The sequence below is a fragment of the Gopherus evgoodei genome, chromosome 4 (genome assembly GCF_007399415.2).
Source record: "Gopherus evgoodei ecotype Sinaloan lineage chromosome 4, rGopEvg1_v1.p, whole genome shotgun sequence".
Taxonomy (NCBI): Eukaryota; Metazoa; Chordata; order Testudines; family Testudinidae; genus Gopherus; species Gopherus evgoodei.
In genome coordinates this window covers 155,066,974-155,089,315 of record NC_044325.1, presented here as the reverse complement: position 1 = coordinate 155,089,315, position 22,342 = coordinate 155,066,974, and the positions used below count along the sequence as shown (strand labels likewise).

Below are 22,342 nucleotides of genomic sequence, written 5' to 3'. Positions count from 1 at the left end.
ACTAATGGCTATACTCGGGATCATGGATGTCTGTGCTTGTCAAGTCAGATGGACAGACAGAATGATGGTCTGACAGATGAGTGGATGACTAGGTGTCATGGTATAATTCCCCACTCTGAACCTTAGTGTCCAAAAGATGGGGTACCAGCATGAATTCCTCTAAGCTCAATTACCAGCTTAGAACCTGTAGCGCTGCCACCAACCAGGAATTCCAGTGCCTGGTACACTCTGGTCCCCACAAAACCTTGCCTGGGACCCCCAAGACCCAGTCCCTCAGGATCTTAACACAAGGAAAGTAAACCCTTTCCCTCAGCGTTGCCTCTCCCAGGCTTCCCCTCCCTGGGTTACCCTGGAAGATCACTGTGATTCAAACTCATTGAATCTTAAAACAGAGAGGAAAATTCACCTTCCCCCCTCCTTCTCTCTCCCCTTCCCAGACTCTCCCTGAGAGAGAAAGTAATCCTAACACAGAGAGAAAATTAACTTTTCTCTCTCCCTTCCCTCCTTTCTCCCCACCAATTCCCTGGTGGATCCAGACCCAGTCCCCTGGGGTCTCACCAGATGAAAAACAATCAGGTTCTTAAACAAGAAAAGCTTTTAATTAAAGAAAGAAAAACAGTACAAATTATCTTTGTAAATTTAAGATGGAATATGTTACAGGGTCTTTCAGCTACAGACACTGGGAACACCCTCCCAGCCTGAGTATACAAGTACCAAAGTAAAATCCTTTCAGCAAAATACAAATTTGTACTCCTTCCAGCCAAATACACATTTGCAAATAAAGAAAACAAACATAAGCCTAACTCGCCTTATCTACCTAGTACTCACTATTCTGACCTTATAAGAGCCTGTATCAGAGAGATTGGAGAGAAACCTGGTTGCACATCTAGCCCCTCTGAGAACCCAGAGAGAACAACCACCAAACACTAACAGCACACACACAAACTTCCCTCCCTCAAGATTTGAAAGTCTCCTGTCCCCTGGTTGGTCCTCTGGTCAGGTGACAGCCAGGCTCACTGTTCTTGTTAACCCTTCCCAGGCAAAGAGATATGAAGTATTTCTGTTCTATTAACTCTTACTTATCTGTTTATGACACTAGGACTTTGGAAGGCTGGATAAGTGGCGTTGTGGAAAGACATACATGGTGTTTGTCATAATATACTACACCATGTCCATACTTAGGAGCTTATAGTAGCGTAGCTGTTCTGAAACACCTGTGCTGCTGTAAGATGTCTTGTGTAGCCACTTCTTGCTGACTGGAGAGAGCTTTCCCGTCAACATAATAAAATCAACTCAACGAGGGGCGGTGGCTATGCTGGCGGGAGAGCATGTTCCACCAACCCACCGTTTTGTACACAAGTGCTTATGCCAGCAAAATATATTACTCAGTGGGGTGTTTTTTTCACACCTCTAAGGAGAAGAGTTTGGCCGACCTAAGTTCTAGTGTAGACATAGCCTCTTGCGGTAGGGTCCATCTTTCACTCTGTGTCTGTGCAATACCTGGCACCACAGGGACCCTGATCTCCTGCAAGGTCAGTGGTGCTACCTTACTACACCTAATAGATAAGAATGGATAAATGGATGACTTTATCTGATGATTTTTCTCAACAGCCCTTTTTTACTGGAAGCAATAACTATGGCATGTGAGTAATGCTGGACTGTCAGGTAATCAAGGCAGCTAGTTTATGGCCATGCATGCAAGGGGTGAGTCAGCATGGGAGGGGGCTGGGGCTCAGAAGGTGAGGAGCCAAATTAGGACTGACTCACTTGGCATTCATCCTTAGGAAGTGGGGTTAAACTGATGATTGGGGGTGGGGAGTAGAAATGACCATGGTGGGTTTGCAGCCAGGTTTAGTTGAGGCCTGTGGTTTGGGGCTGAGGGCACTGACAGAGCTGTGTGTGCGTAAGACCTTGGGGCTGGGAAAGCAGTGGTCTGTGGGTCAAGATTTAGGGGCACCAGCAGTGCTGAGGTCAAGGAACCCAGGGCTGGGATAGCAGGGGGCTGCAAGGCAGGATGGAAGGGCACCAGCTGAGTGTGGGGCCAGAAGAGCCCCGGGCTGGAATAGGAGGGGCTGCAGGTTGGGACTGAGGACTGTGCCTTGCTCTGTCCCCTTGGCTTTGCTGTTTGGCCTTGACGGGATGAATTAATTCATTCTGGTTCCCGCCAGGATGATTTCCAGCCCTGACTCATTGTGGAGAGAGACAGGCAGGGAAAATGCCAAGCAAGCAGGATGGGCCTTCAGTCACAGAGAGGAGAAGAGCAGCAGCCAATGCCCTGCTGCTGAAAGCAATACCCTGGGATTTGCCTGCCAACGGCAAAGGGGAAGTTGGGCTTGTGAATTTGGCACTTGGCGCGGATTCAGGACGATCCTCCAGCCAGCTGCCATAAGGGAGGCATCATAGATACTGTAATTAATGCACAGGATTTTGAGTCAGGACTCCTGGGTTTTATCCTTAGCTCTGCCACTGACTCCTTGTGTGACCCTTGGCAAATCACTCTACTAAGTATTACCATAATACACCTAATAATGTGCATCAGCTCATTGGGTACGTGCAATATCGATAGGTGGGTTTTCCCAGACCAGCACCACCTTGTCTCACTATAGATCAGTGTCATTAGCCTAACTTTACAGAAGAGGAAACTGAGGCACAGAGAGAGGCATCTACTTGCCCAAGGTAACACAGAGAGCCAGTGGTAGAGCTGGGAAAACAACCCAGGTTTCCTGAGTCCAAGTCTAGTGTTCTCCCCACTATGCCACTTCACAAATTTGTGTGTCATCCTTGGTTTGGGGTCATGCTAACTGTCTCTGTATTGGCCCACTTTCAGTGTACGGGCCCCTTCGAAGAGAAAGCCCCCATATCCCGTTCTCCCCACCCCGAGCCAGCCAGCCACACCTCCCCCGCCCTGGAGTTGACAGGGTGACGCTCTGGTCTCTCTTGACTTGGTCAACTCTATGGTTGGTCTCTCCGGGGCTGTGCATGCCACTTTAGGACGGGGTTGCACGCTGTAGCTTTTTGGGCCATATCAGCGGTGGGCAGCGCCCGCAGAGCTGGGAAAACAGAGCTCTGTGAGGACCAGAGGCCAAGGGACAGTCTGCCCGCCCCTGTATCTTCATGGTGCCTTTCTGGCGGGCACCCGACCCAGAAGAGCTAAGGGCACCGCGACGTGTATCTGAGCATAGAGGGCAACTTCCGGTCAGGGCACAACAACTTCCGGGACGGAGTCTCCTGGGCAAAGGGCGATAGCCTGTGGGGGCGATCCAACTTCCGGTCGCGGCGCTTCTCTCCTTGGGGTCATCGACTTCCGGTCCTCCCGCCGCCCGTCAGACACGCTACAGGGCAACTTCCTCTCGGGGCGGAGTTACTTCCGGCGCGGGTGACCTACTTTTCCGGTGCCGCTCGATGGGAGGTGCCAAACGCATGCGCAGAGGGGCTCGGGAGAGTTCCATCTCGGGCGGGCTGAAAGGGGGGGCGGGGGTCTGCGGCTGGAAGAGACCATGAGGGACCGCACGCAGGAACTCAGAGAGGTGAGAGCCACCCCCCGGCTGTTCCCTCCAGGGAATCCCCTCCCCCCGCTCTCCCTCCCCCCGGGCTATTCCCCCCAGGGAGCCCCCTCAGGCTGTTCCCTCCCCTCCCAGGAGTCCCTCCCCCTGCTCTGCCCATTCACCCCCCGGCTCTTCCCCCGGGGAGTCCCTCCCCTGCTCTGCCCATTCACCCCACGGCTCTTCCCCCCGGGGAGTCCCTCCCCGCCCCGCTCTGCCCATTCACCCCACGGCTCTTCCCCCGGGAGTCCCTCCCCCCTCCCCTGCCCTGCCCATTCACCCCACGGCTCTTCCCCCGGGAGTCCCTCCCCCCTCCCCTGCTCTGCCCATTCACCCCCCGGCTCTTCCCCCGGGAGTCCCTCCCCCCCGCTCTGCCCATTCACCCCACGGCTCTTCCCCCGGGAGTCCCTCCCCCCTCCCCTGCTCTGCCCATTCACCCCCCGGCTCTTCCCCCGGGAGTCCCTCCCCCCTCCCCTGCTCTGCCCATTCACCCCCCGGCTCTTCCCCCGGGAGTCCCTCCCCCCTCCCCTGCTCTGCCCATTCACCCCACGGCTCTTCCCCTCGGGAGTCCCTCCCCCTCTTCTGCCCATTCACCCACGGCTCTTCCCCCCAGGAGTTCCTCCCCGCCCCGCTCTGCCCAATCACCCCTGGGCTCTTCCCCCCCGGAGTTCCTCCCCCTTTTCTGCCCATTCACCCCACGGCTCTTCCCCTCGGGAGTCACTTCCCCTTCTGCCCATTCACCCCTGGGCTCTTCCCCCCGGGAGTTCCTCCCCCCCCCCGCTCTGCCCATTCACTCCTGGGCTCTTCCCCCCGGGAGTCCCTCCCCCCTCTCTGCTCTGCCCATTCACCCCACGGCTCTTCCCCCCGGGAGACCCTCCCCCTACTCTTCTCTGCCCATTCACCCCTGGGCTCTTCCCCCCCGGGAGTCCCTCCCCCTGCTCTTCTCTGCCCATTCACCCCACGGCTCTTCCCCCCGGGAGTTCCTCCCCCTCTTCTGCCCATTCACCCCACGGCTCTTCCCCCGGGGAGGCCCTCCCCTGCTCTGCCCATTCAACCCACGGCTCTTCCCCCGGGGAGGCCCTCCCCTGCTCTGCCCCTTCACCCCACGGCTCTTCCTCTCGGGAGTCACTTCCCCTTCTGCCCATTCACCCCACGGCTCTTCCCCCAGGGAGGCCCTCCCCTGCTCTGCCCATTCACCCCACGGCTCTTCCCCTCGGGAGTCACTTCCCCTTCTGCCCATTCACCCCACGGCTCTTCCCCCCAGGAGTCCCTCCCCCCTCTCTGCTCTGCCCTGCCCATTCACCCCTGGGCTCTTCCCCCTGGGAGTCCCTCCCCCCTCTCTGCTCTGCCCATTCACCCCACGGCTCTTCTCCCTGGGAGTCCCTCCCCTCCTGCTCTGCCCATTTACCCCTAGGCTCTCCCCCTCAGCCAGGAAATTCCCGTCTCCCATCCCATCTCCCCCCCAGGCTGTTCTCCCTTCAGGTTCCTTTCCTGCTGGGTTGCTGTCCCCAGGGAGGTCCCTCCCTCCTCCACTCTTTTCCCAGCCCCGTCTCCCTCTGTCTATGCCCCTCACCCTGGTATCTGGCCTTCTGCATTGCTCATCTTTGGGAGAGATGTGACCCCTGCCCCTCGTGCAGCAGGCGAAGGGTTAATGTCTCTCCATGGAGTCAGTGTCCAGCAGGAGCTTCCCAGGCCCCACAAAATCCTGGAGATGCCCCATGGTGCTGGGCGCTGCACAGGACCCCTCTCCTCCAACCGAAATTGGGGTGTCCGTCACGCCAGGCGCTGCATAGACACGGGAAGAGGTATTCCTCACTCTGAAAAGCTCACGGACCAAACAGACAAAGGCAGGATCACTCTCCCTATTTTACACATGGGGACACTGAGGCCCAGAGGTGCGGCCCCATTTCCAATGGCACAGAACATCTGCAGCAGAGCCAGGGAGCCTACACTGATTGCAAGGGGAGAGCGCCCCCTGCTGAGCTCCCCAGCTGCTGTGTTAATGGTTTAGCCTAGTGGGGGTTCGAGGGGGTAGGGGATGGGACCAGGACATGGACCTGGAATCGGTGAATTGATGGCATGAGGATAGGTGTGGGCGAGAGGGAATAGGGGGAGCAAAGAGAGGACTGGGGAGAGGGCGCAGATAGTGGGCAGGGAGATCAGGGCTGAGGCGTGTCCAGTGGAAGAGGGGCAGAGTGGGTGGGGGGAGTAACTCAGTGGTTAGGGTATGTGCATGGGATGTGGGAAACCCAGCTTCAAGTCTCTGCTCTCTCTGCTTCAGGCCAGGTCTGGGCAGGAGGGTTAGCTCAGGGGTTTGAGTATTGGCCTGCTAAGCCCTGGGTTGCGCGTTAAATCTTTGAGGGGACCATTTAGGGATCTGGGGCAAAAATCCATCTGGGGATTGGTCCTGCTTTAAGTAGGGGGTTGGACCAGATGACCTGAGGTACCTTCCAACCCTGATATTTTGTGATTAGGGTGGAGCATGTATAGTGGGGGAGGGTGGAAAAGTGTTGGTGGACTCAAATTAATCATGGATTTCTACATAAAAGTGCATTCTTGTTGGTTGTTATAACCTTCATACATCTTCACAGCTCAGAGACAGATGAGACCCAAACTGGGTCTCTCTTACAGCCTGCTGCCATTATAGGCTTTCCCTTCTAGGGAGAGAATGGTATGATAGATCTCAAATCAATCAAGGCTACACTCAGAAAGACCTCAAGACTTCTAGAATATGCTGCTCGAACAGATTCACTTTTGATTCTACTGCCTGTCCCTCCCTTCTCACATTTATCTCCAGACTTCTCCTTGTCCAGATCTATTCCACCCCCAACAACCTTCTATTCACTGAACTTTCTGAAACTTTGCACTTTTCAAGAGAGGTAAGGGATTGACTCTGTGTAGGCACATTTGCAGATGGACAATAAGGTTGAGGTCCGTTATTTCTCACTTCTCTATATTTATTTAAAATCATTTTTGCTGTTAACAAGCATGCTACCTCTGGAGACACAAATCCACAGTTTGAGAACCGCAAAACGAAGCATTTCTGCTGGTATCTTCTAGACTAAGCACCGAGTCCGATTGGGTAGATAGAAAGATTAACCTAAATAATCTCTACAGAATCCCCTGGAACCCCATAAGATTGGGACCCTAATCCATGAACTGTTGGAACTCATTTACAAAACTTTTCTTAAACATGACATGAATATATTGTCTCATACTATAAAGTTAGAATTTATAATCCCTATTGCATGATGAGATATCATGTATTTTAATTAAAACTGTCTTTCGATAGGTTTTTTCCTCAAAAAAATCTGAATTAAAAAAAAATCATTAATTTTTATCCACCCTGATGGAGTAGGGGGAGAGGGCAAGAGTGCGTGGAAGGGCAGGGTGGGGTTGGGGTGTGGTGGGGGCTGGGCAGGAAGAGGGAGATGGGTGGGGGGAGTACCCTGGGCGGGGAGGGAGAGCAGAGGGGGTTGGGTGAGGTGTGAAGGATGGAGCTGGCTGCAGAGCAGGGGGTCTGTGTACGATGCCTGACCTCCCACTCCCCACAGGATGACGGGAGCTCAGATGATGAGGAGGCCGAGCGGGTGGTCCTGGTCGTGAAGCCAGGATCAGCCAAGTCCAAGGATGAAGGGGAGCCGCCGGACGAGTTCTTCCAGATGGTAACGCAGCCTCTGCCCTCCAGAGGGTGCCAACTCCAGTTCAGCCCCAGGGCTGGGGACTGGCTGGCTCAGGGGGGCGGGGAATGGGACACGGGGCGCTGGCTCTGGTCCGTCACTAGGGCATGGGAGTGGCTACTCCAGGCTACGGCGTGGTCTCATCTCTATCTATTTTCCTCTCCTGCAGGCCCGGGGGATCCGTGAGGCGCTGAAGACCCTGGAGGGGAAGGTGAAGGATCTGGAAAAGCATCAGACCACAATTCTAGCCACCCCGCTGCCGGAGGACAGTAAGCTGGGGGGGGCAGGAATCCTTCCAACACTGACACAATGCGCCCCCACATGGCTTGTAACATGGCATCGTGCATGGTCTGTGCCATATTCTGGGTCCCGTGGCAGGGTTGGGTTGGGCAAGAGGGGCATGGTTTGTGGGTCCCCTGCAGGGTGGGGGTGGTCTGGGTTGGGGCAGGGGGTTTATGGATGTGGGGGCTGGAGGGATCCCAGAGAGGAGCATGGGGCAGTGTTGGGAAGGGAGGGCTTTCAGGAGGAAGTGTGGGGCAGGGTTAGGAAGCTGGAGATGAGGTGGGGTATTGTGGGGGTCTGGGAGAATGGAGGGGGAAGAGGGTAACTGGGAGAGTGGGTTGGGAAGGATGGGAAAGGGGGTTTGGGGAGGTTTGTGAGAGGGGAACTCAAGGGGAGATGATGTGGAGCGGCGTGTGACCAGGCTATGGGGCAGTCTGCGGACATGGGGAATCTGGGGTGGGAACCTGAGGCGATGTATGGGGAAGGTCTGGAAAGGATATGGTTGGCATGGGGGGTGGTGTGCAGGGAGCAGTTTGGTGGGTGGAATATGTGGGGCAGTTGGGGGGAGGGAATAGGTGAAGCAGGTGAAGGGGGGCTCTTTGGGTAGCATTGGGGAGTGGACAGTTTTGCTTAGATCATTCCTGGGGAGGGGGCTCTTGAACGTCCCCTCAGGAGTGGATGGGTCTAGGCTTGACTTAGGGACCCCTTAAAGATCTGGGGATGGGGTTGAGATTGTCCCTGGGAGGGTGGGGGGCTTGGCAGACATCTGAGCCCCTCCCCCCCTCCAATCTGCCCCAGGCATGAAGCGAGATCTGCAGAGACTGCGTGAGGAGATCAAGGGTCTGGCCAAAGACATTCGGAGCCGCCTGAAAAGTGAGTGAGGGACTGGGAGCCCGGACTCCTGGGTTCTGTCCCCAGCTCTGGGAGGGGAATAGAGGTGAGGTGGGGGCAGGGCTGGAAACCCGGATTCCTGGGTTCTCTCCATCAACTCCAGTCTCTCCCCAGCCATCGAACCCAAGAAGGGCGAGGAGGATGAGAACAGAAACGCCATCAACACCCGGATGAAGAGAACCCAGGTGAGGGGTTTGTGAAGAGGGCAGTGCAGGTGTGTGTGTGTCTGGGTCCAGGAGCCGCAATTAAACCCCCTTCCCCGTTCCCAGCACGGCATCCTGTCCCAGCAGTTCCTGGAGCTGATCAACAAGTGCAACACCATCCAGTCGCAGTATCGGGACCGCAACGTGGAGCGAATCCACCGCCAGCTGCAGATCAGTGAGTGCCAGCCTCTGAGCCCAGCCTGGGGGCTTTCCCTCCGTTCCCCCGGATCCTGCCCCTACGACGGTCTGGAGCCATGGATCCTGCCTCGCTGCCAATCCAGAACATCAGCCTGGACTCTGTGTTGGCCAAGGGAGTCCTGGCTCTTTGATGGTCCTTATCCTTGCCTGGGGTTCTGGATTGGTCAAGGGGTCCTGCCCCTCTGACTGAGCAGATCCCCGACTGGAATTCTGCATTGGCCAGACAGTCTTGCCCCCAATCCCTAGGGAGGGCCCCGGGATGTAACCTGTAGAGTGAACGTGCCTCTTTAGTGGCTCATCGATATGGGCTAATTGCCTACTACTGCTGCCAGCTAATGGAGCACCTCCTTTAGGTCTGCAGTGAGGATAACAGCCAGCCACTGCTATTAGCTAATGGCATTACCCCTTCAGCTGTGTATGGAGGATAACGGCTGTAATGGTGCTACCTGTTAAGGCGGGTTATCCCTGGAGCTAGAGTAGCAGAGGTCTGTGCTGGGGGGCAGGAATTCATGGGTCAAATCCACGCAGGGCAATTGGTGGATGATAAACCTGTTCCAATGACCTTGGGGAGGCCAGAGTTAGAGCAGGGGGGCTGGGAGCCAGGACTCCTGGGTTCTCTCCCTAACTCTGGGAGGGGTGTGGGGTCAAGTGGGTTAGAGCAGGGGGCCTGGGAGTCAGGACTCCTGGGTTCTCTCCCCAGCCTTGAGAGGGGAGTGGGGTCTAGTGGGTAAGGAAGGGAGCTGACCCAGCCCCTTACTCTCTTGGCAGCTGGCGGCGGCGTGGTGTCAGATGAAGAGCTGGAGCAGATGCTGGAGAGTGGCCAGACGGAAGTGTTTGTCTCTAACGTGAGTGGCAGGGACAGATGTGCATGTGTGTGTGGGAATGATGGGGGTCTGTCCAGGCCAGGCTGGGGTATTGACTCCCCCCTTTCCTCCTTACCCCGCAGATCATGAAGGACACGCGTGTGACCAAGCAGGCGCTGAACGAGATAGAGACCCGGCATGACGAGATCCTCAAGCTGGAGCGCAGCATCCAGGAGCTGCACGATATGTTCACCTACCTTGCCACCGAGGTGGAGCTGCAGGTATGGGGGGTCCAGAACCTCCCTGGGGGCACAGCTTTGCCTCTTCTGGGCAGCTGGCTCCTTTCCCTGGGCCCGCCTCTCCTGCCAGCCACTGCTTCCACTTGCCCACTCTAGCCAGTATCCGCTTCCTGTTTTAGGAAAGGCCACTTCCTTTGTGCTCAGCCCCGTCCCACATTGCCAATGGCCACTTCCTGTAGATGCTGCCCCATTCCTCCCATAGCCCTATCCATCTCCCCTTGACCGCCTCGTGCTCCCCCATCTCTCACCCTTGTTCCCTGTTCCCCGAATCCTGGACTGGCTGAGGGTATCACAACCACCTCCTTCTCCCCTGGGCTGTAGGGGGAGATGATCGACCGGATTGAGAAGAACATCTTGGACTCTCAGGATTATGTCAAGAAGGGACACAACCATCTCGGCTCGGCCAGGGAGAACCAGCAGAAAGCCCGCAAGGTGGGTCCCCTGATGTTCCCTTCCCGCCCCACTGATCTAACCAATCTCACCCCCTGACCCCTAACTTAGCAGCCGGATCAGAACCAACACCCCTCAAGGAGAAAGGACCCACATCTCACTTTTTATACACTTCACTGTTAACTGGGAGCCAGGACTCCTGGGTTCTTTTGATGGCTCTGGGAGGGGAGTGGGGGCTAGTGGGTTAGAACAGAGAAGGCTGGGAGCCAGGACTCCTAGGTTCTATCCCCAGCCATGGGAGGCAAGTGGGGTCTAGTGGGTTAAGCTGTGGAAGATAGGAAACCCGCTAACACTTTCCCCTTCTGCGCGGGGCTTGGCAGAAGAAGTTCATGATCATCATCTGCCTCTCGGTCACCGTCGTCATCGTTGTGGTTATCATCGGAGTGGCCATCGCCACCGGCTAGACCTGTGTTTGGTTTCCACCCCCTCTCCCCCTGCTGTGGGGCTGGGGCTTTCTGGTAAGTACTGTGGGGCATAGTCACCCCTCAGCACGCACCACTAGTGTAGGTGTGGGGGATGCTGGGGCAGGTGGGTCCATATTGCGTTTCTAAACCCAGCTATATTCTCTGCCTTTCAGGTTTCGTGAGCACGGCCCTGGCTTCTAGCGGAACCACTGCCCCCTGCTGGGAGGTTTATGCACTGATGGTCGGAGCGAACACCTGGTTTAAATCCTGATCTTTAAGCACAAGCCAGCCCCCTCCCGTCCAGAACGGTTTCTGTTGACTCCTCGCATCTCTTGCCTTCGGGGTAGGGGTGACAGCCGCCCTGAAGAGCCTCTGATTTTCCGAGGTCTGTGAATTTGTGGCATTTTAGTCTGATGGTTCATCCTCCATGTCACTTCCTGTGGCTCTGTTCCTCCCCTTTGAGCCTCTTCCTGTTTTGGGCAGTGCCACTTTGCGTGGCAAAGCCCCTCACACTAGCATTAACTTCATGCACTGAACAAGTCAACTTCTTCTAAGCCCACCTCTTCCTGTCTCATCGCCCCTCCTGCCAGTATCTACTTCCTGTTTTGGGAAAATCAGCTTCGTGTGGGCCCCGCCTCTTGCTCTGTCTCTACTTTGTATTACGGTGATGCCAACTTTTTGTGCTCTGGCCACTCCCCTCTGACGTCAACGTCCTGTCTCGGGTGGGCCTGCTCTCTGTGGTACGGTCCGTGTCCTGCCCCCCTCTCTAGCTGTGCCCGCTTCCTGTCTCATATGGTGCCACTTCCTGTGTACCTGCTGCTCTCCCCAACTCCCCTCCTTAGGATAGGGGACTGCATGCCCCAGTGAGAGTATTGAGGCATCCCACGCCCATGGGTCGCTGTTTGCTGGTTGGAGGGGGAGCGGTGCCTCCGGCCTCCCCCGCTCACAGTGCCCCATCACTGCCTTAACAGGAGGTTCCCTCTAGGGGGCAGGGTGGGGTCAGTTTCTGTTCACACTGCCAGTGAGGTAAGTGCCAATGCAGCATGGTGGCTTTTCGAGGGGGAGGTGGGGGGGCTTATGTCCCCCCAGTGAGCCAGGACTCCTGGGTTCTATCCCCAGCTCCGAGGGGAGGCCGACCTCCCCATGTCTCTTGTGCCTTAACCCCCTGGGGCTCAGTATTTAATCAGGATCCCATTCAAATCCCACGTCCCCCCTCAGTTGACCCTCTCCATCCCCCAGCCGACTGGCAGGAGGGGCGCCGTTCCACATGGCCCACTGCCTGGCACCTTTGCTCTGCATCCCCCTGCCCCTGCTTCCCCCCACTCCCATCAACCCCTGCTCCACTGCTGTCCTTGGTGCCTCTCCTCCATCACCCTCCCCCTCAGCCTTAGCACGGCCTTTCACACTGCTTCCGTTGTACCAAGTGGTGGCCTCACCCCCAGGGCTTGGCTGCCACCTCTCTTCCCTGGCCCACCTCACCCCCTCATACCCCACCCCTGATCCGTGCGGATGAGGGGTGTCAGCTGACCCAGCCCCCCACAGCAAGCCAGAGAAGGGTCTCTGACCTCCTTGCCCCTCCGCCAAGCCAAGCTGGGTCTGACTCACTGAGGCCTGAGCCAGATGTTTGCTCTCCCCATTAACCAGGCAGAGGATCAGGACGCCTGGGTTCTTGCCCCAGCCTTTTGTTTTAATTCTTAATCTCTAAGCTGCAATGTGGAGTGACATTTCCCAGCTGCCTTGGCCATTGAATGTAACATGGCCTGACTTGTATTTTGTAATAAAAAAGATAAACAAAGCACTTTTAAAAATGCCCCGTGTGTTGCAAAAGGTTTGATTCTCGTGCGATCGGTGTATGTGCCTCTGTGTGTAAAGCTTGTTCCTCAGCTGCCCTGCCCCAGAAGTGTCTGCATCTCCGCGCCGGGTGAGCCCGCCAGGTGCGATGTCACCCTGCACCTGTTCGCAGCCGCCTCTCCCCAGAAGTGTCTGCATCTCCGCGCCGGGTGAGCCCACCAGGTGTGATGTCACCCTGCACCTGTTCCCAGCTGCCCCTCCCCAGAAGTGGAAGCATCTCAGTACCTGGGGAGTACCCCGGGGTCATTGCTCGCTGAAGTAACCTGAAACATCCACTCAATGTGCAGCGGCAGTGAAAAAAGCGAACTGACTGCTGGGAATAATTAAGAAAAGGACAGAAAATATCATCTTGCCTCTATAAACCCATGGTACGTGCACACCTTGAATACTGCGTGCAGATGCGGTTGCCCGTCTCAAAAAAGATATATTGGAATTGGAAAAGATTCAGAAAAGGGCAACAAAAATGATTAGGGGTCTGGCACGGCTTCCGTATGAGGAGAGATTGATAAGACTGGGACTCTTCAGCTTGGAAAAGAGACGACTAAGGGGAGACACGACTGAGGTCTATAAAATCCTGACTGGTGTGGAGAAAGTACATAAGAAAGTGTTGTTTACTCCTCAACACAAGATCTTGGGGTCACCCAATGAAATTAATAGGCAGCAGGTTTAAAACAAACCAAAGGAAATATTTCTTCACACGACACACGGTCAGCCTGTGGAACTCCTTGCCAGATGTGAAAGCCAACACCATCACAGGGTTCAAAAAAGCTCTAGATAAATTCATGGAGGACAGGTCCATCAATGCCTATTAGTCAGGATGGGCAGTGTCCCTAGCCTCTGTTTGCTAGAAGCTGGGAATGAGCGACACGTGATGCATCACTTGATGATTGCCTGTTCTGTTCATTCCCTCTGGGACACCTGACATTCGCCACTGTTGGAAGACAGGACACTGCGCTAGATGGACCTTTGGTCTGACCCAGTATGGATGCTCTATGTTCCTAAAGTGCCTGCTGTAGTACAGTGGCCACCAGCAGGGGGTGATGTTTCTCCATGCGTCTCCGGTCGCAGTGGCTCCTTTCACATCAGTTCCAGAGCAGTCGGCTGGCTTGGTGTGGGACTCTAGGAAGTGGTTTCACAACATACTTCTTCAGTGGTCTCCGAGTGCCGACACCGACTTTTGCTGGTGGGCGCTCTAACCCCTGTTTTGTATAGTTCTTAATTAACTGTAGGGAAAACAAACACAAATGTGCACAGATACACGGCTGACCCGCTGTCATTTATTTATTGAGTCTGCAAAGACCCTACATCAGGAAACTAATGTACAGCTCTCTTTTTCAGTGCCCTTGGCCCTGGCTGCCTCCCTCCTGCCCTGACGGAGCCCTCTGGGCTTGATACTTCCTCCCCATTGCCGTGAGCTCACTTCTGTGCCCTTCGACCATGGTGCCCAATAAGGTTGGCCCTGCTGAAACCCAGAGCTGCAGCCCTATGGCTGGAGCCGGGCAGGGGGGTGAAGCCCAGAGCCCACTAGGTGGGGGTGGGGGAAGGTAGGAGCCCACTGCCAGAGCCCCAAGGCTGAAGGAGGAGGGTTAAGACCCCCCTGGAACTGCACAGCTGGAGGGGGTGGAGGGATTAATGCCTGCCAGCAGAGACTCTGGCTGAAGCAGGAGAGGGGGGCTGAAGCCAGACAGGAAGTGCTGAGCCCTGTCCCCCCCAGCCCTTGGATGCTGCAGGGAGGGGGTGCTGCTTTTCCCCCACCCCCATACCTGCCCAGGCATCTGTCATGGCTGCAGGAAAAAAAACGTGGTGGCTGCATTTGAGAAACATTGGTCTACGAGACTTTGTGTTATCCCCTCCCAGAGCTGCAGAGAGAACCCAGGAATCCTGGCTCCCAGCCCCTCCCTGCTCTAACCACCAGCCCCCACTCCCCTCCCAGAGCTGGGGATAGAACCCAGGAGTCCGGGCTCCCAGCCACCCCCCTGCTCTAAGCACTAGACCCCACTCCCCTCCCAGAACTGGGGAGAGAACCTGAGTGGGCTGGGGCTGGGGACCTTGGACTCCCAGCTAGAACCAGGCAAAAATGTTCACCAAAAATTGCAGATTCAAGCTGCTGGAGAAATGTCGTGAATTTGTGTCAATTTCAGCAAATTGTGGGTGTCTCTCCCCCCTCGCCCCGCCCACCCATGGTCAAGACAATTGAAATGTTTTGAAATTTCAATTCCTATCACAATCTCCTATTTTATTTCCCTCCCCCCGCAACTCAAAGCATTTCATTTTACCCACATGTTCCCCCCGCCCTCCCCTGAGGTTTCGGCCCAGCCAGCCAACTGAAAAAAACACCAATTTTTCGTATCGCTCCCATCATTCAGCTGAAGGAGGATTGAGTATATAGAACAGTAGTTCTCAAACTTTAGGACTGGTGACCCCTTTCACACAGCAGGCCTTTGTGTGCAACCCCCCCCTTATGAATATATAAAAACTTTTCTTAATTTAACACCCTTATAAATGCTAGAGGCAAACTGGGATTTGGGATGCGGGCTAACAACTCACGAATCCCCCCCCAATGTAATAACCACATGACTCCCTGAGGAGTCCTGACCCCCAGTTTGAGAACCCCGGTATAGAAGGATTTGGGGGTGACAGTGGATCACAAATTGAATGAGAGTGGAGTGTGATGCACTTGCCAACAAGGTTACTATCACAGGGGTGTATTAATAGGAGTATTGTATGTAAGACATGGGAGGTGATTGTCCCACTCTAGTCGGCACTGGGGAGGCCTCAGCTGGAGGACTGTGTCCAGTTCTGGGCATCCCACGGTAGGAAAAATGTGGGCGAATGGGAGCAAATCCAGAGGAGAGCAACAAAAATGAACAAAGGATTTAGAAAACTTGATCTAGGAGGAAAGATTTTAAAAAATCGGGCCCTGTTTAGCCTTGAGAAAATAGGAGGGCGGGGGGGGGGTGGTGGGGACGGACCTGGGAACAGTCTTCAAAGATGTTCAGGGCTGTTATGAAGAGGACGGGGATCAATTGTTTTCCATGTCCACTGACGATATGCCCAGAAGTAACAGGCTTCAGCTGAAGCCAGGAAGATTTAGGTTAGATAGCGGGAAAAACTGGGATCAGCAGTGAAATAGCCCCTTCCCTGCATTTCCACCTGGCTGTCACCTGTAGGGCCCTGTCTTCTCCCTGCAGGCCCAGCAGGGTCCCATAAGGATTTAGGAACCCAGCTCTGCCGTGATCCCTCCCTTATGGAGACAGAAGCCCAGTTTGAAGCAGGGAGCTTGGAGCTCAGCGCCCCCAAAAACCAGCTGTGCGGATCAAACATCTTACTGGTGGGCATCCCTAGCAGATAAAGCTGGATCCCAGGTCAGTGCTGGGAGCAGAGTCACAGAAGCAATGCAGGGAGCAGATCCTGTCCTGGGAGCAGGGCTGCAGGAGCCAGAGGGGCCAGAGAAGCAGCCCAGGGAGCTGGAGGCAGAGCAGCAGTTGCAGCTGTGCTGAGGCAGAGTGGAGCTGGAGCTGGGGCTGGAGCAGTCCGGAGCTGGGTGCGGGGAGCAGCTGGGGAGACTGAGGGGGACCCTGGGCAGTGGACCCAGCACAGGGAGACGCCTCAGCCAAGAGGCTTTGCAGGCCAGACTTGGAGGGGGATCGTAACCCTGACAGAGCGGGGGTGACGCTGGGACGAAGGGCCCTGCCACTTAGAGCCTGAGAGTGTGTGGCCACCGCCAGAGCAAGTGTCTGACCCACAGCGTCCCTGCAGCACAGCCAGGGCCTGAGAAGGGGCCTGGGACCCACAAGGAACAGACTGTGAACTGCCCGGATGTTCCAGAGACACTGTCTGTGATGTTCCCTGCCACAGAGCAGGGTGATGGGTTTTCCTTTAACCTTTCCCATTTTTCCTTATTCTTTTTTTAAGTTGTTAATTAAACAAGTTGTATTTGCTTTAAATTGTATGAAATGATCAGTGGGTCAGGGAAGCACTCGGTGCAGAGAGAGCACCCTGGAGTGGGGACACCCTAGCCCCTGTCCTGGGTGACCACAGCAGGGTTGGGGGTCAAGCCCCCCAGGAATCCTGGGCCCAGCCTTGTTGGGGTTATGAGGACTCTGCCAGACAGGAGAGTGGAAGGGGAGCCCTCGAGGGCAGGGAGGCCTGTGGGTAAAGGAAGTGGGAGGAAGGACTCAGATCTGTTCGCTAGCCCATTTCACCGGGGTAGCGCAGAAGCCAGGAAAGTTCCCCACTATAGTGGGACCCGTCCCCCGCTTACGTTTACAAGGGCTAAGCCTGGTCGGGAGATTCCCAGCCACCAGGGCGGCGCCAGAGCAGCAGTGAGCAAGGCCCCAAGAGGGCAGGGGAGGGCGTTCCCCAGAGGAGGCACCAGGGGGCGCCAGATGTGGGCAAGTCCACCTATAACAGGGTTCTCAAACTGGGGGTCGGGACCCCGCAGGGGGTCACGAGGTTATTACATGGGGGGGGGGGTCACGAGCCGCCAGCCTCCACCCAAAACCTTGCTTTGCCTCCAGCATCTATAATACAATTCAATACAATAAAGTGGTTTTAATTTGTAAGGGGTGGGGGTGGCACTCGGATTTTTCTAAATTTAATTTAATTTTTTTAAATTTATTTTTAAGTTGCTTAAATTTTATGAGAGTGATAGTCTGCGGGGCGGGGGTTTGGGGCTTGTTTTATTTGGAGGTGGCTTCTTTGCAGCCACTTTTTCGTATCTGGACTTCGGCACGAAGCATAGGCTGACCTGATAGCAAGTGTGAAAAATCGGGATGGAGGAGTGGGGGTTACTAGGCACCTTTATAAGACAAAGCCTCGAATCTTGGGCCAGCCCCTATAAAATCAGGACATCTGGTCACCCTAACAAAGTCATGCTATAAAAATGGTGGTAGGTGCGGTTTGGGTGACTCCTGCCCGTCACCAGAATTGGAGAAGCCTCCACTCCCTGCTGCCGTTCAGTTACGAAAATCCCACCCACTCGACGCATCCTATGCTGCATTTTCTCATCCTGCGTGAAAGATGCTTTCACGGTTCCACACAGGAATGTCCCATGAAGCAACGGCGACCGTGGAGGGTGGCGAGCGAGAGGATGACCTCTTTTCTTAATAATGGAAGTCCGCGCATGGTTATTAATTTTAATGTGTAACTTCATGTTGTAGGGAGCAAAACTAGAAGTACTAAAAATATATAATGGAATTTGTATAACCCCCCACCTCCCCCCCCACACACAGACCCGTCTCCCTCTGAGATGAGTTTGGCTTGTTTTGGGCCTGGTTTCAAAGGCAGCACAGGGTTTGAGCTGGGACCCCTGGTATTGAATCCCAGCTCGGGTAAGGGAGTGGGGTCTAGTGGGTTAGCGAAGTGGGGGCTGGGAGCCAGGATTCCTGGGTTCCATCCCCAGCTCTGGGAGGGGAGTGGTGTCTAGTGGTTAGAGCAGGGGGGGCTGGGAACCAGGACTCCTGGGTTCTATCCCCAGGTCTGGGTGGGAAGTGGGGGGCTAGTGGGTTACAGCGGGGGGCTGGGAGCCAGGACTCCTGGGTTCTATTCCCAGGTCTGGATGGGGAGTGGGGTCTGTTGGGTTAGAGAAGCGAGGGCTGGGAGCCAGGACTCCTGGGTTCTATCCCCTGAGCCTCTCGCAGGCACGTACTCATGGCATATGTTGCCCTCTAGGTTGGGCCCACACTCCAGCGTGTAGTAAAACTCCAACTGGCCTTGTTCAAGTCTGCAGGTGAGCGTGACATTCTTGCCGACCTTGAGGTAGGTGTAGCAGCGGCCCAGGAGGTCGTCGGCCAATATGTCCTTGTCCCACACCTCCATTTCCAGTTTGGGCCGCTCTAGCAGTGTCACCGCCCCAAAGTCCAGGTCCTCTCTCCAGATGGGGTCGTTATCATTCTTAATGCGGCCTGTCTGCAGTTGCTGGCCTTGGAACAAGAACTTGACATAGGCATCGGTGTCAGTGACGATGTCTCCTGACAGGTTTATGCCCCGCAGCACATGGACCTTCAGCCGGGCCATGCCCCGCTTGAGTGAGCAGCACATGGAGTCAGTGAGGGGGTTGCCGGAGCAGTAGCATTTGCAGGGGTCCCAGGGGTCGGCCTGGCCCCCTTGTGGGCAGCTACGAGGGCAACTTCTCCTCTGTCCCCGCTCAGCCACGTACTCCTTCACCGCCTGCTTCAGCGCCTCCCGCCTGGGGTCGCCTGCTCTCACCAAGGTGTGGATGGGCGTCAGGGAGTAGGAGACCAGGTCGGGGCTGGCTTTCAGGCTCTCCATCCAGGTCGAGAAGGAGCTGGCATTTTGCTCGGTGGAGAAGAGCTGCTTGGAGTCACTGTTGCCACCTGTCACCTTGATGCGCTTTTCCATGTAGGGCACCTGGGAGCTCTCCCTGCCCTTGCTGCCCTGGTTGCTGGTCTGACTCAGGCCCAGGTCTTGCAAGATCTGTAAGCCCAGGCACGCCTTGATTTCGGTGGCTGTCAGCCCGTCCAGTGCTGCCCGGCAGGTCGGGATGGCCGTCAGCTGCCGCACGCGTCCCCCCAGGTCTGCCTGACTCACGTAGTGGGTACCGTACATGGCCAGAAAGGGCCAGTATGTGGCTGAGTCGTAGCTGGGTGGGAGGCTTCTCAGGGCCCGGGAGAACTGGGGCAGCAGCGGGGGGTCTTGACGGAGACTCAACCTGCCCAGAGGGGAAAGAGAGAGGAGTTAGGAGCCAACCAGAGAGACTTGCGTCACCTTTCCCTGAACGAACTGGCCCCACTTCCCCAGAGCTCACTCTGTGGCTTCCCTGGCAGGTGGGGGTGCAGTAGGAGATGCTCTCCTCTTGCAGTCAGTGCTACCCCATTACCCCGCTGCAGCAGTAGGGGGCACTGGGTTGCAGAGAGCAGGGTGGCGGGGGCAGCAGGGAACAACGTGCTGCAGGGAGCAGGGCGGGGCAGGAGCGTAGCCTGGGATTCTCACCTGTAATACACACAGGGCATCTCGTGGCGTACGAACATGTACTTGTCCTGCAGCTCCTTCTGGTAAGCGTAGCTGGTGAGCCGGGATTTGGACCCTGCCAAGGCCGGGCCATGGGAATCCGCTAGCAGCTCCAGCTCTGACATCCAGTCGTTGTTCACATCCAACGCCAGTGCCCGGCCCACAGCTGCGGCTGACTCTTCCACTGAGCTGCTGAGCTCCCAGCTGCACGAGATGTTGACCTTCCAGTCCACCACGGCCAGCGGCAACCTCTGGTGCTGCCTCCCCTGCAGCCGGTTCTCGCAGAGGGTGCAGGCGCCATTTGGGTGGCGCCACAGGCTGGTGTCCACCACATCAGCCCCCGACCACTCCAGAGTGGTCACGTCGATGCCCTCCCCCACCAAGCTGTACCCGGGCACGAAGGTCATGGTCTCCTCGCACTCCTCAGCTGTACCAGTGTAGCAGTTGGAGGAGACTCCAGGGAGAAGGAAGAGGAAGAGCAGAGGGATGAAGACACCGGATCTTGCCATGGCTGGTGCGATGGTGCCCCCTACTTGAGAGTGGATTTCGGTCTCTGAGCCTTCTTAGAGGGAGAGAAACAGAGAGGCTTCATGAACAACGATCAAGTGGCAGGCAGTTCCACAGGCACAACACATCCTAGCAGCATCCCAGAAGCCTGCAAACTGCTATGACCCTTCCTGGTTCTGAGAGAAGAGCTCTCCAACAACCTATGCTATAGCCTGCCTGCCCCATTGCCCGCTGATTCTGAAGGAGAGTTGCTGCTGGGTGTGAGCAGTACAGGGACTAGGACACATTCAACCTGGCAGTTCTGATTCTGTCCACTAGGGGGCAGTTGGTTTAGTCGTGTATAGTTGGGACACGAGACACATGGGTGACCAGTTCTCATTCCCTATAATAGAGAGCTGGGCGGACATGCACCTGTGTAAACCCCCGCTCCCCACCCCACCCCCAAAATGAATCTCCCCTCATTGTGCTGGGAACTGAACCCCCCCTGTGAGCTGCAGGCAGCAGGGTGACCTTCCTGAAATACTCTCAGCCCCATTGCCTCCAGCAGGAAGAGAGAGAGGAGTGCACACCCACATGAGTGTCCTCAATTCCGTTCACATCTTACCTCCTAAATTGCTGTATGTGCCAGGCTCCTTCACCTGGCACTGAGATGCAGCCAGCTCTGGGGAGGGGCAGCTAGGAAATACCCAGACAATTATATTGCCCAGGGACAGCTCATCTGTCGCTGAGTTGCAGCCACCTCTGGGGTGCGGCAGTGGGGGAACAACCACCCAGAGAGCTCTGGGGAGCACTGGCATGGGTATTTGGGTACGGTGATGTCCCCACACATACACAGACTGCTGCTCCCCAGCACGTCCAACAGGCTCCCCTGCCCCCGGGGTTACCTGTCTGCAGCAAAGCACAGGGCTCCCGTGTGGGGATCATGACAGCTGGGCTGGAGCGGCAGCGTTTCCAGGGGCTACCCTAATGCAGCTGTCAGCTGGATCAGAGTGCAGGGAGCTCATAGATCCAGAACTCCCTGGGTTCGTCAGCTGGGAGGCAGGACAGGCAGAAAGAGGGACCCCCACCTACAGCAACGCCCCTCTGCAATAATGAATCCAGCAGGATCAGGGGGAGTGAAGGGGGGCTGGCTGGGGGGAAGGGCCAGATCCTGACATAAGTGATCCAATTGTAAATCTGCAGTGGGGTCAGGCAGTTAGAGAGGGGAGCCAGGGAGCCAGGACACCTGGATTCTAACCCTGGCTCAGGAAGGGGAGTGGAGGCTAGTGGTTAGAGCAGGGGAGGCTGGGAGCCAGGACTCCTGGGTTCTCTTCCTAGCTCTGGGAGGGGAGTGGGGTCTGAGTCTGGACTTCTGGGTGCTTTCCCTGGCTCTGGAAGTGGAGCAGGACTTAGTGGCTAGAGCAAGGGGTAGTGGTGAGAGCTGGAAGCCCGGACTCCTGGATTCTTTTATTTGCTCTGGGAGTGGAACTGGATCTAGGCATTAGATTGGGGGAGGCGAGGGGCTGGGATTCTATCCCCGGTTCCGGGAGGGCAGTGGAGTCTAAGGGTCAGAAGTGGGGTGGGGGGACACGGAGCCAAGAGGGATTGAACATTAGCAGACTAACTAGCCCATGTTCAACCTTTAGAGATATATTAGGAGATAATGATTGTGTTTTATGTGTGTTTACGTATATGCTGTTAGAGGCTGACAATGTAACCAAACGGCTCCTGTCTGTCACTATATTCTGTAAATTCAGAGATCTAAAGGAGATGTTAACATTTACATGAACTGTAAATGTAGTAACATCTCTGTCTTCATTCCTCTCTGAAGTATGCAGTTAATTACTTGTAAATGACGGGAGGTGAGTAGTTGCTTTATATTAATTCATGCAGCTTATTACGGGTGGTCCTTTATGAACAGAAGCTCTTACTTCAAAGCCACAAACTATAAAAGAACTTTTGGGCCCTGATCCTGTAATCTCAGATCTGCTTAAGCTTCATGGAGGAAGTTTGATTCACAAGACTGAGGTCTCCAGCTCCAGTCTGGATCACGCTGATTTCGGACATTGGCCTGTCTTTTTGGGACAATAACCTGATGAACAGATTTGGGAAAGGACTCTTTGCAATTCTGAAGCTCACCATCTTTACTATGAAACTGACCTAAGAACTCTATTCATAGCTGGCTGGATAATGATCTTTTAACCAATCCCCTTTCTTTTGTTTTTTAATAAAGTTAAGTTTCGTTCACAAGAGTTGGCTGTAAGTGTGCCATTGGGTAAGA

The 22,342-nt window shown here is 55.5% G+C and overlaps 2 protein-coding genes across 2 annotated transcripts; one reads left to right on the top strand and one right to left on the bottom strand.

Annotated features, from left to right (window-relative positions):
- Positions 1–3,417: 3,417 nt before the first annotated feature.
- Positions 3,418–12,562, top strand: STX4 (syntaxin 4). Its single transcript, XM_030562027.1, has 11 exons — positions 3,418–3,527; positions 7,097–7,207; positions 7,392–7,491; positions 8,303–8,377; positions 8,510–8,580; positions 8,665–8,773; positions 9,565–9,641; positions 9,743–9,880; positions 10,220–10,330; positions 10,669–10,806; positions 10,926–12,562. The coding sequence occupies exons 1-10, from the start codon at positions 3,498–3,500 to the stop codon at positions 10,750–10,752; spliced, it is 906 nt and encodes a 301-aa protein (XP_030417887.1). The 5' UTR covers positions 3,418–3,497; the 3' UTR covers positions 10,753–10,806; positions 10,926–12,562.
- A 3,382-nt stretch (positions 12,563–15,944) lies between these two features.
- On the bottom strand, positions 15,945–20,425 carry LOC115651328 (perforin-1-like). Its single transcript, XM_030562259.1, has 3 exons — positions 19,558–20,425; positions 18,202–19,276; positions 15,945–16,031 (listed from the first exon to the last, which is right to left on the bottom strand). The coding sequence occupies exons 1-3, from the start codon at positions 20,082–20,084 to the stop codon at positions 15,945–15,947; spliced, it is 1,689 nt and encodes a 562-aa protein (XP_030418119.1). The 5' UTR covers positions 20,085–20,425.
- Between the last annotated feature and the right edge of the window lie 1,917 nt (positions 20,426–22,342).